At 38.5% G+C, this 12,500-nt stretch overlaps 2 protein-coding genes across 8 annotated transcripts in view; both read right to left on the bottom strand.

Annotated features, from left to right (window-relative positions):
* The window catches only part of LOC133482039 (arf-GAP with Rho-GAP domain, ANK repeat and PH domain-containing protein 1-like), a 72,062-nt gene extending 66,790 nt beyond the window's left edge, over window positions 1-5,272 (bottom strand). For 6 of the 7 annotated variants that reach the window (XM_061781583.1, XM_061781579.1, XM_061781582.1 and 3 more), the window contains exon 1: window positions 5,114-5,272. The gene's annotated coding sequence lies outside the window, so the exon portion shown is untranslated. Of the gene's footprint in view, window positions 1-1,362; window positions 1,465-5,113 lie in introns of those variants that run through there. The other variant, XM_061781578.1, reaches the window with a different exon arrangement.
* Window positions 5,273-8,566: 3,294 nt separating this feature from the next.
* stard10 (StAR related lipid transfer domain containing 10) overlaps window positions 8,567-12,500 on the bottom strand; it is a 22,171-nt gene continuing 18,237 nt past the window's right edge. The window contains exons 5-7 of the mRNA XM_061782754.1: window positions 11,681-11,798; window positions 11,439-11,491; window positions 8,567-9,775 (exon numbers count right to left, since the gene is read on the bottom strand). Coding sequence (XP_061638738.1) covers window positions 9,569-9,775; window positions 11,439-11,491; window positions 11,681-11,798 — 378 coding nt within the window. The 3' untranslated portion in view covers window positions 8,567-9,568. The remainder of the gene's footprint in view (window positions 9,776-11,438; window positions 11,492-11,680; window positions 11,799-12,500) is intronic.

The following is a 12,500-nucleotide window of genomic DNA, read 5'->3' on the forward strand; positions in this document are numbered from 1 at the left end:
AAGCTGACTCTAAAATGGAAGAATTTAATGATACGTGTGCATCTTAACTTAATTGATTACATGCTTTTGTGATGGTGCAAACAATTATTTTTGCTTCTTTGCTCAACCTAAGACACCATGAAGTCCAATGTTTGAAGAAGTTGTGAAGGAACGAGGAAGTATTAATACCAAGTTGACAAGAAATAATTTTTGCACTTATCAGCATCTTCCCCATGTTTGTGTCTGTCATAGCCAAAGATTAGTACAGTACGTAGATTGTTTATCAACAGACTACTTCGGCAAAAGATCATATGAATTTTCAGTATGATTACCTCTAGGCTGGAAGTAAAATCAAAATAATGATGCCTTATACTTGAATAATTTAAGGATTATTTCATCAGCAGCCAGCGAAGACACACAATCACACAACACAACAGAGCTCTTTGAGAGGAAGTGCAACTTGCAACAGAAAGATTGGCACACACAGCTTGTCCAGTTCACCACAGTTAAAAGCCATATTCATATTGTAGCATCAGCATCCTCCTCTCTGCCGTCTAAATAAAAAATGTTAATACAATGTGAATGTGAACCCGCCAATGTTTAGACATTCACAAACATGCCTTTGAGAACTATTTACAATAGCTGTGTTTCGCTCTGGGCGATAAATTAATAAAAACCTATTGTATTTAGTTTTTTTCCTGTAGTTGAAGTAAGGAACTAGAAATGCATCATTGTAGACACAAAGTAGGTGTTCTGGGGTTTCCATGGCAATGACAGTTTCACTCTTCATTGAATTTCAAGCCAGAGTACAGTTGAAATAATGTTAGCCAACAACATACATGATGGCAGGAATGGAAGTGTGAGATAAAGAGGCAAGTCAACACAGTATCACTGCAGTTGGAGAAATACTACAAAATAGTGAACTAATGTTGAAACAAGTGCAATTTCCTTTCAAAGGTTCCTACTAGCTAGAATAGGGTAATCTTCCCAACCAAAAGCACTTCCTGCTGTTGAAATTAAATGAATTCCTTCATGGTATGAATTACACTACAGCATGATTTAGTATGTTGCTTATTATTAAATAAACACAATCTGCTTGGACAAGGCCATCTGCTAGGAAAACGTTCAAGGACAACAACGGTAAATCTTAACTTGTTAATTATTTCGGCTTGTGTATGGTCAACACCGAAAGTGTTTCAGTGCTGAGCTAGTCTAAATTCAACCACTGTGAAGCTGTGAACCAGAGCTCAAACTGATACAGATCTTTACCGGGCAAGCAACCAATTATCCAAAAATGTCAACGCACTTCTTTAAAATGCTGAGCTCGACATTGGGGTTTGCCAATTGCGCAACTGCCGACATCCTTTTTCCAACGAACCTTACCTCATTATGTATATAATCCAGTCCACTGTACTGTTCTCCAGCAATGTTTTGATTTCTGCACATTTCAATTAATTTATGTCCCCACTCTCTCCTATTGTCTTCATAGTCACCTCCCACTGCGTCCCTCCCGGACACAAAGCAGCCAATAACAGAGTCTCTGTGCGGCCTTCACAATGGAGCAGTCTGTTGCTTGGGTTAAGTGCGCGTGAGGGAACACTGTTAGCCTCTGGTCACACATTCTAAAACAAGTAGTCACTTAATAAAGTGTGTGAATAGGTGCCTCAGGCAGTGCTTCAGGATTCATATCCATTTTTTGACACATATACACTGAGCCAGGATGTGCACACGCAACAGATGACTTTCCTTTTATACACACGCCATACAGAATGACAAGGTTAAAGGTCACAAATTACGGGGCTGTTCCAGGGCTGAAAAAAAAAAAAGTTCTGTCAGTGCGAGTGTTGAGCCGCAAACATGTAACATATTCATTCACTCACCAGCTACAACATTAGATACACGAGCAATCTAATCCATCTAATGACATCAAATAAAATATTTCTATATAATTTTATTTGGGGTGGGACTCGATTAAAAGAAATTTGAATTCATTAGAGGCTTTGTAATTAATCTCAATTAATCACATTTTAATAATATAACTGTCCAAAAAAAGCAAAATGGTTTAATTTAAATGGATTTAAATAATTGACACGGACAAGAATATTGTTAACTCTGGAAAAAAATGCATTAAATTGGATATCAATAACATATCCCTGGCCAATATTTGAAATTTAAGTCAAAGTGCCATTTAAGGACAGTATTGCTCTTAAATGGTTTCTGCGTGGCAGTTGAAAAATTGGATCACAAAATGCTTTTTTTTTTTTTTTTTTTTTTTTTTAAATCGTGATGATATCACCATTATTCGGTTTAGGGGGCCATTCATTTTCCCCACACGAGGCCAGGTAAATTTGAATAGTTGTGGGGTTTTTTTTCTTAAGAAATGAAATCATTCAAAAACAGCATTTCAAGTTCACTTGGACTATATTTGTAGGATATATACATTTGTTTGATGATCAACAATAAAGTGTGGAAACGATGCAAAAATATAATAATTTGAGGGGGGGGGGGGGGGGGGGGGGCAATACATTTTCACAGCACAGTAAGCTAAGGGACTTTCCTGAAAGAAAACATTGGTGCCAATAGTGAAACTTTGCAGCCATATTTTCCGCAATTGTGGTATTTAATTTTACTATATTTATTTTTGTACATGCTGTCGTCATGTTTACCTTCAGTCTCTTAATTAGGTGCGCTGAATTTTTTAAAATTTAAAAAAATAAAAAACATACATTCACACCTATAGACAGTTTAGAGTCTTCAATTACCTGATTTTTGGGAATGGGGGAGGAAGCTGAAATTTGAAATCCAAGAGCTTTCAACAGGAAAGCAGATACAGTATGCTAAGCACTGGTCCACCATGCTGCTCTCATAATCAGTATTTATTTATTTTTTTAAATGAAAAAAAATACAAGTTTTTGGAATCTCTTCTTTGGGTCTAACAGAGGTGCTAACGACTGTTATTTATTGTGGAGTCACTGTTGCAATGTCTATAAAGGTAATCTATTCTATTAAAAGGCGTTCTGCAATTAGGCCTTGCTGTGGTTTATTGCAGTCGCTTTTGTGGCCTGTGTTGTTTTCCTGTTTAACCGACCCTCGGGATGCCGTGTCACTAAGGTCTCATGTGTGAAAGGGAGCAGATCATGAGTTAATGAGCTCAATGATTCTTAGATCTACTCGTCTACCATCAGCGCCATACAAATCTGCAACCTATCAGGCACGAACCTAAATGCACTGACAGACAACACCGAACCTTACATCATACATCATGCACATAATTTTAACAATATGCTTATTTACTCTTTCACCGTTTGTCTGTTACGAAATTACAAGAATTTTACAAAATTTGCCAATAAACAGAATTTTAATGACTGGAATATCATTCTGCACAATGCATTTTACTTTTGCTTCTTTCTCTCCAGTGTCTTTTTTATGTTAAAGATACAACTAAGCACAGTACATATTAGGATAACGTATATTTCCAATTTCTTTTTCAATGGCAATGCTGTAAATTGCACAGACAACAGAAATAATATTCAATTCGTTATGAAGCAAAACTGAAATAACATTTTAACCATCTAGCAAATGCAGCAACTTATTCACACTTTTTCTGGTCAAGAAATAATATACTGTACATTACTATGAGAAAACATTGTAAAGGACTCGTGGTATATGAGCTACTGTACAACGTAGTAAGTTCCTCAATTGTTTAGTAGACCCAATTGATTCCTAAGGTGTTTTCATGGTCAGAATTGCCAGAAAAAATACAAATGATAACACTCAAGTGAAAATGACTAATGCACTCAGCCCTGGCCTTGCTGCTTGCTTTTAGCCCACTTTGGCCTTGCTGCTTGAATTGAGCCCACTTTCAGCAACATCTCAATGATGACTCAGTGCTGCCGGTCCAGAAATGCATCCCAACAATGTCCTCTAGTCTAATGAATGCGCTGCTGTGTGCGCTAAAAGCCACATGCTTCTTACTCATTTCACACAGCATGATCCAAACTAACACTACGCAACCACTTATTAACGTGTGCAAATTCCCATAGATATGCGACCAGTCAAAGGTTTGGACAGTTTCTCATTCAATTTCACTAGAAAGTGTGTCCAAAGTTTTGACTGGTCGTGTATGTTCGCTTGCATGCAACTAATGGACTGCATTAGGATATCTATGCAGCAAAAGAAAAAATTATTCACGTACAGAATCTCTTTTTCCTCATAAGCCATATTGCCATGCCCACTATATTTTCTTGAAAATATTGACTTCAGTTTTGATACCCATAAGTCACTTCCTTTGTGTATCACATTTTTTTCAAAAGAGTTCTTAATTTAACCTAGTGAGATGTACATTCTGGTTGACCTGCCCCTCAATTCCTGTAACATAGCCCCGTTCTCAATGTTTCATTGAATGACTCAATCCTGAGTAATCCAATGAGTGTATGTGACGGACAATGCCGTGAAGGGAATAAAAGGGAAATAAAAGTAAGACGACGAAAAGAGAAAAGCAGACATGATCATATGCCATGCTTATTTGCCTAATGTTTAGTCACTCTACCTCTGTTAAATTTCAAAAAATGGTCAGGTAGAAAAGATATTCAATGGAAAAAATAATAATTTTTAAAAAACACAGTCCAGCCACTTCATTAGGAACACCTATACAATCTACTGAGATCCTCAGCGCCATGGAGGTGGAAAAAAACATCCTTTCACAAAGATATCGCCTACTTTTAATTGACACCGTGAGAGACTTTCATTTCATGTTTATTACAGACATTTCAATGTTTATTACAGACATCCCTCGCTATATCGCGGTTTTTTGTTTTTTTTTGAGAGGCTTAACCAGAATAAATTCCACTGGGGATCAACATGCTCCCCGTTGGAAGTAGTCCACTTGACTCAACACTACACTCTTCGTTATTTAATCAACTGACCAGTCCACTGTTATTGTCATTTATTTTTGGTATTTAAACAACGCGACGCGACGCGAGCCAGCGGTCAGTGCGCCAGGCTTGTTTGCTGCAGTGAACCACCACACTTGATTATCATTCATCATTGCTGTGTCTACTAATAGCTTGCTGTGGGGAAAGTTGGTTTGCTGGCATGGGTGGAGGAAACGCTGGTGTTAATTGAATCGTCTTACCCTTTTAGTCACCGGCTGAGTGAAGTAACTTGTGCCCGAGGTTTGATGTCAAATCAGCTCAACATCCTCAACAACAACTACGCCAAACAGCAGCTAACATTTTCTCACGGATGAAAAACAGTAGCTTCACCACACACTTCCCCGGACTTACTTGAAGGCAATATTATTACTTCCGTTTTGGTATTTCGAAATAAGATTTAGAACGTACCCGCAATGCGTCTAAACCTTTATTTTGAATGCGTCAAGAAGTGCATTTCCGCCGATGCGGCGTCGATTGTCAAAATGGTCACATGGCGGGTTTGAAGTCCCGGACAACTAACCACTCAAACCGAAGTGATTTTCGACTCTCATAAGGTTTCTCTTTTTTCCCCCGTGAACGCTACGTACATATTTCATTACCAAAAAACACACACAAAAAAAAGAGAAGAAGTTTAGAAGAGACAATACAAAAAGCAGAAATGACATCGTATGGAACTATTAACCTTACATATGATTTCAGGGAATTGGACCACACTGGCACTTTTTGTAATGGCCGCATTTTCATTTATATAATCACTTCTTTCAATAAATCCCTTTGAATTCTGTCTGCTACCAATCTCACTCACTCTAACAAGCAGTGTAATCGTTTAAAGGAGTAACCAGAAAAAAACTTATTTTTCTCAACAGTTGCAGTCTAATTTAACCAATAGAGGGCGACAACATATAAACTATTGGACCCAAAATCCTTGCGTTAAAGGCAACACTTTTTTTTCACAAGTTCAAACAGTTCCCTAGGAGCATGTTTGTAACGTTTTCGTCAAAATTCCTCAGCAATCAAAAATTATAGTAGATTTTACACACGCCCTATTTCTTGTATTGCTGAAATCAGCCCGTTTGAGAAGGCAGTCCTGGACACTCTGCCAAACTACGGGGGGGGGGGGGGGGGGGGGGGAATAGGATGCGCGTGAAAACAACAAAATAATTTTCACTTGTAAAGGCAGCACTTCATACACTGCACTATGTGTGTATGTCACATGGACCCATCACCAAACACAAATACCCTCTCCTACAACCGCCTCGACAACTACTGAGCAATCAAGTATGCGCCGTTTATCAGAATCTAACGCTAATCTGTGCAACATCAGATGTCATTACTCAACTATATACTGACGAGTATGCAAAAAAACAGGGAGAGGAGAGAGAGGACCCGTTTACCTATCTTGTTCATATTCTGAAGAACTCTTAATAGTCTGAACTATTATTAATAAAGATTCACAAAATTGGATTAGTTAGACTATTTTTAAATGCTTGAAACCATTTATTGTTTTATTTTTGGGGGAATACTTGATGCGGCACAGACTTTTTAGCGGCTAACCCCGGATGAGTTGAGTTTGAGACCCCTGATATAAAGAGACTGTAGTATTTGTTTCAATAAAATAGAAAAGTGACTTAAATGAGGGATGTGAGGGAAAGCACAGCGCGAAACTGTGGGGGACTAGAGACAGAGTCCATTCGGAAAAGACTGGTAATTAATTGGGGAGAAAATAATGAAGATTAAAGAAGGGGGGGGGGCGCTAGATTCGCAAGATAGGGGGGAAGTAGAAAGATTTTTTTTTAAATGGCAGAAAGATGTGAGGAAAGATGATAGAGTAGGGGGCAGATAAAGGAAATGAGGGGGTGGGGATGAGTCATCACCCATCTATCAGCCCTGGTGGGCTGGAATACTGCAGGGGTGGCAGTATGACAGATATAGACACACACACACACACGCACACACAGGAATGCTGACTATCCCGCTGTTTCTCCGTCTCCTACCGCAAAGGCAAATGGAAGACAACGTGGATGCAATTGGGCTGCAAACGTACACTAAAACACACACACACACACACATTCATTTCCTCAAACACACACATGCACATGATGTTGGCCCGAGTGAGGGGCCTCATTTAGGATGGATGGTTACACACAAAGCGCACTGAGACAGCTGCAGGGAGACAAAGAGGTCACTACAGTAGAGCTGTGCACACCTCATTCATACTTTATTACTGCAGGGTATGCGTGTGCAGGGGTTGTGAAAAGGTAAGGGACATTTTTAGACTAACAGGCCACAAGCAGAGTTACCATGTCAACAGTTTGGGGGACTCCTAATTTAAATCTAGACCAGTGTGCACAGACAGCCACACACTTGCAAACTCATGCAATTAAAGTCAGTGATTTGTTCCCTGTGCTGGACACCGTGAAAGGAGACATGAGCCCCCCCCCCACACACACACACACACACAATTTAAAACAGTTTCCTTTTGTTTTTTGGAAAATGTGTGAACGCTACCGGATATAACTTTTACAGTGGCACTAGTTTTGATGGCAACAATATCTTGTGTTGGAAAAGAAGAACAAAAAGAAGAAAAAATGTGCATGGTGTCATCTCTGGGTGCTCTGGAGAGTAGTTTGGGCTGCCCATTCTTAAAGGAGAGCTTGATAATGTTCACATACCGCTAGCCAGCAGGCAACATAACGTTTGTACATAAACATCATGCCCGGCGTTCTGTCGATTCATGCTCTGAACTTTTGGTAAACATTTGTATGAGCGTGCGAATAAAAGTGGCCAACGGCAACCAAGGGTGGCGAGGCGCCGTTGCAAGACGCAATCCAATTGGTAGACGTCAAGGTGTTATGTCGCTGTGTTCTCGTTGATATGTCACACTTAACAAGAAATAACAAAAATCACAAACTAGACTTTTCAGTTTAGTACCGTAGGGCTATCGTAGTGGCCAAATCGTTGGTCGTGGTTTATGTGTCACACATCAAGTTTTGTCATTCCCGATAAAATATGTTTGGCCCTATCTGGAAAATTGTTCATGATAGCAAATTGGGCCAGTAACCGGACTAAAATTTTGTAGTCTGTTACAGGCATTAGTACTACAGGGCCAATTTGAAGCATAGGTTTCGTTACCATGTCGACCAGGGTCACAGCTCGGGTTTTGCGAGTTGGCGGGTGGCTAATTGTTCTAAAACAGCCCAGATTCTGAAGAGAAATGTGTTCTTTTCACTCATGGAGGCAGCGCTTCATCACCAAGCTATCAAATTATACTTTTCAATTAGTACACCTGATCCGTGCATGTAGCGTATGTCGTGGACACATCACCAAACACAAAATACCTTCTGCTCCCACGTTGTGAACTTAGCCGAACAGTCAGTACGTGCCGCTTATCAGAAGCTAACGCTGATAACGCTGTTAGCTCATGCTAACTAGTGCACCTCTGTGCTGCCACATATGCAACAGTTTGGAAAAGTTTGGAACAGTTTGGAAAGAATGTAAAAGCGCATTAACCAGCAAATGATTGCACAAATCAATGATTCGTTCCACATCACAACCATTCAAATCTGGTCATCATCATTTAGTAAATGGGTTTGTGGCATGTAAAACACATGCAACCACACAGACACACTCACACAAATGACTCAAATCTCAGGTGAAGCTTGAAAACCTCTGTTGGATTCTGTATTGAATTTCTGAACATACATTCATACATCTGTAGAGTAGTAGAAGAGAAAGAATGCATCTTACAGCTGCTTTTGTACATGCTTTTCTATATTTGAGAGGGCTCTTTTCAAACCAGGACGAGGACATTTGCACACTGTGCATATAGAACATGCTAGTCATTCATTTGTTTGTCGTATGTCATTTTAAAAGCAAATTGGGATTTTGAGCCCTCGTTATTTAAAATTTTTGGAACATGTGGAGTCTCCCTCTGCTGGCCATTCGCAAGATTGCAGGTATAAGGCACTTCCACATCAGCGTCACTGATCAGTCCAGGCGACTCCAGCTATAGCTTGGAAATTCTTGCTAGGCTTAGATTAAGATTTGGGACAAGGCATACAGTTGAGTCCTCCCAAATATATAAATGATGTCCTTTGAGTTTCGTCGTGAGCTTCAGCTGCCTCCAATACACCTGCATATTTATTGTGTGCTTACAAAACACGACTAAAAACAAATTACAGAGATGTAAAAATGAAAACGTGTTCAAGTCTTTTTGTGTGAGCATACTGTATAAACACCTATAATGTAAATTTTACTGAAAATTTGCTTTTTCCATACCAACCTAATCTGAAAACATTAACAGGCAAATCAGATTTACAGACATTAGACCAGTATTACTAAATTGTAAAAAATACTTGCAACCCATGACAAGTGGGTGTTGCAGCTTTGAGTGCATCTGACATAGCAAATGGTATGCCTGCATGCGTTATGTAGGAAAATACGGAGCCAACTTTGTGAAGTGCGTTTGCATATGAATGCTGCAACACAATTTGCTGTGAGGATGAGTAGATCTACAAGTGGTATGTGAGTGAGTGTGCGTCTATGAATGAATCTACATAGCGTATGTGTAATCGTGTATCAGGCATGCACGTATCCCTGCATTGATGTACGCGTGTATGAATACATGACCCAGGTCTAACTTCCGTGTGCATGAATTAGTAGCTGTCATCCCTGTCCTGGGTCTCAGCCAGGGAGCTCTCATCAATATTTTCCAGGCTCTCAGCATGCTGAATGCTAAGCTCGGAAAGTGCGATGCTGGGTAATGTAGTCTGTTCTGGGTAGAGCCAGGGCTTGAATCCAGGGTTGTGTCTCTGCTTCCAGTCAGAATACTTCAAACATGCTTTATTGATCAGCTTCATTGCCTAGAAAGATGAAAATACAATCATAACAAAGAACATTTAATTTGACGCTGGGCGTTTGAACTGCCCACAATAACGTACTGTGTAGTAATTTATAGCATTAGCACAAACAACTAAAAAATAAAAACCCTCAAACCTGTTGCAAAGCTAAAAATATATATATATTAATAGAAGCACTAAAACTTACAAAAAAAAAAAAAAAAAAAAAAAAAAAAAAAGAATGATACAGAAGGGTTATTAATTTCTTTATGTCAGCATTATGTTTATCACAAAGCTACTGTTTTTTCCCATTCAGCACATTATCATAACTTAGATTGCTCTCTTTGTAGAACCTTTATCTTATTTGAACCCCACAAAGTCATACACCATAAGTGTCTGACTTGCCTGTAAGTTAATATAGTACATTATAAATCTAATCAGGTGTGCGTGTTCCTCATCTTGGCATGCACTCTTCATGTCTGCTCTACTCTAAAGCAGCTGTGGATTCACATTTACAGGTCAGGTGGGTATGATTATGAAGAATGTAAAATAAATTGTAGTACAAATGTGTGCATTAATCTAACTTTATGCGTAAGATTAAAATTAGGACTTGTCAGTAGTTCATAAAGTTTCTTTTTTTGAACAAAGTTATTTGCTGGTAGGAATGGGAAAGTTTTATGGGCTTAGAGTACAGTTTATTAGGACAACTATCGGATCAGTATTGTAATTTCTCGTGTATAATGCGCACCCATGTATAACATGCACCTCCAAAGTTGACCTCAAAATTCTGGAAAACCCTTCTACCCATGTATAATGCATGATTTTGCTTCTACCCATATGATCAAAACGTATAAACGTAGCAAAAAGTATTATCTGTATTTTGTTAGTTTTTTCAAAGAATTATTCTAAAGTTAAGCACTTTATTTGAACACGTAATACTTTCTATTTACTTGCTCTTATTTTGAAATTCACAGCCCTACTTTTATTTAGTAAATGAGAAAACACAGTAGTGCTCATATGTTTGATTACCCAGGCATAATTTGAATTTGAATAAAAGTGTACACCTTCTTCATAACCTCGAGGTGGAGGTGGCATATTGGAATGAAAGTGTACAGCTTTTTCATAACCTCTAGATGGCGGAGTACATTTATAAAATGTGAAAGTTTTTATTTTTATTTTCCCCTATACCTATGTATAATGCGCACTATTGACAATTTTTGTGGGGGGAAATGCACATTATACAAGAGAAATTACAGGTATTATGTTGATTCTATTTGGTTGATGCAGAGATAATGTCATAAAATGACCTCAGCATTAGCTTGCATTACATGTATACAGTGGACTTCAAAATTAAAAGTGCTGCAGAGTGAGTAACTGTCTGGCACAGAGGCAACACAACAGCATCAGCATTTAGAATGAGCTGGCCCTGGACCCTTTGTTGTTCCTTCTAACAACCCATCTGCTGCAAATAGAATATATCATTCTGTCACGAAGTAGTTTACACAGGATCATTGCTGCAATATTTCCTCAGTGAACAGGCTTGAAAAGCCGGGCCTTAAGGGAGAGATTAAAAAAAATAAAAACAAATAAATAAATGAGAGGCTATCTAATCTACAACTCCTAAACCTGACAGTCTAGTCCATAAAACACATTTTTCATTATTTGTATCAAACTGTAGATGACTTACACCGGGTGCAAGGAAGTGGGAAAACTTTTTGACAACCCACTTGGGCAATGAACCTGGAAAGAAATACAGAAAGTTGATGAAGATGTAGTGGTTCATTCTCCTGACAGCGTGCATTCAGTTCCCATGCAGTGATGGTGTCAATGTGAGTGTGAATTGTTGTCTGTCTTTACAGTATGTGCACTGTGATTGACTGGCAAGCAGTGCAGGGTGTAGTCTTGCCCAAATTGTGTAATAACAGTTACCTCGTGGATCTAGCTGTGCCATGTATGTGAGGACACAGTGGTTGGGCCCCTGGCTCTGTACCATGTAGCCAGTCTGTATGGAAACGGCTCTAACCATGTCCTTTTTAGGAGGACATTTCTGTCGGAACAACACAAACAGATTTCTCATTCAAATGTTTTAAGGGGATGTTGGCTGGACTTCTCTGTCAAGTGGTCTTAAAATAAAATAAAACTCCAGCCTCCCTTCAGTTTACATTGCTAATGAAAAAGTCACCTCCATCATTGATTGAAAACAAGCAAATAGGCACTACAGGTTTAAAAAAATAAAACAACTCAGACTAAACAATATAAACATTTCATATCACAATTATCAGGACAAACTTATCCTGATTATCGGTATTATCACAATATTACTAAAGGAAAGATAAACAGAAAATTGGTAGTTGTACATGCTGGAGAACATTTCAACATTTTTCGACAACAAAAATTACAAAAGCAGCACTTTTTGTACTTTTTTTTTTCTTTTTTTACAAACAGGAACAAACAGCGACGTTTCACACTATTATAGTTCCATTAGAATTTGTTTGATGAAAAGACAAACAAACCTGAACATACACATAAAAATTCAATACAAACATTTTTTAATTTCCATCAAGCTACTACATACCCAGTTTAGTGCCAATTTTAAAATCCAATTAGAAAAATAGGACTTTAAACTGCCTTTGGAGCGGACAATATTCACAGAGTTCTGAATTCAAATTGGCTACAGTAGATTGATTCAAGCTTTTAAAGACGTTTTTGTCAACTGAAGCACTTTACTAGGGTGTTAGCTGTTCCTGCT

This window comes from Phyllopteryx taeniolatus, chromosome 8 (assembly GCF_024500385.1).
Source record: "Phyllopteryx taeniolatus isolate TA_2022b chromosome 8, UOR_Ptae_1.2, whole genome shotgun sequence".
NCBI classification, from domain to species: domain Eukaryota; kingdom Metazoa; phylum Chordata; class Actinopteri; order Syngnathiformes; family Syngnathidae; genus Phyllopteryx; species Phyllopteryx taeniolatus.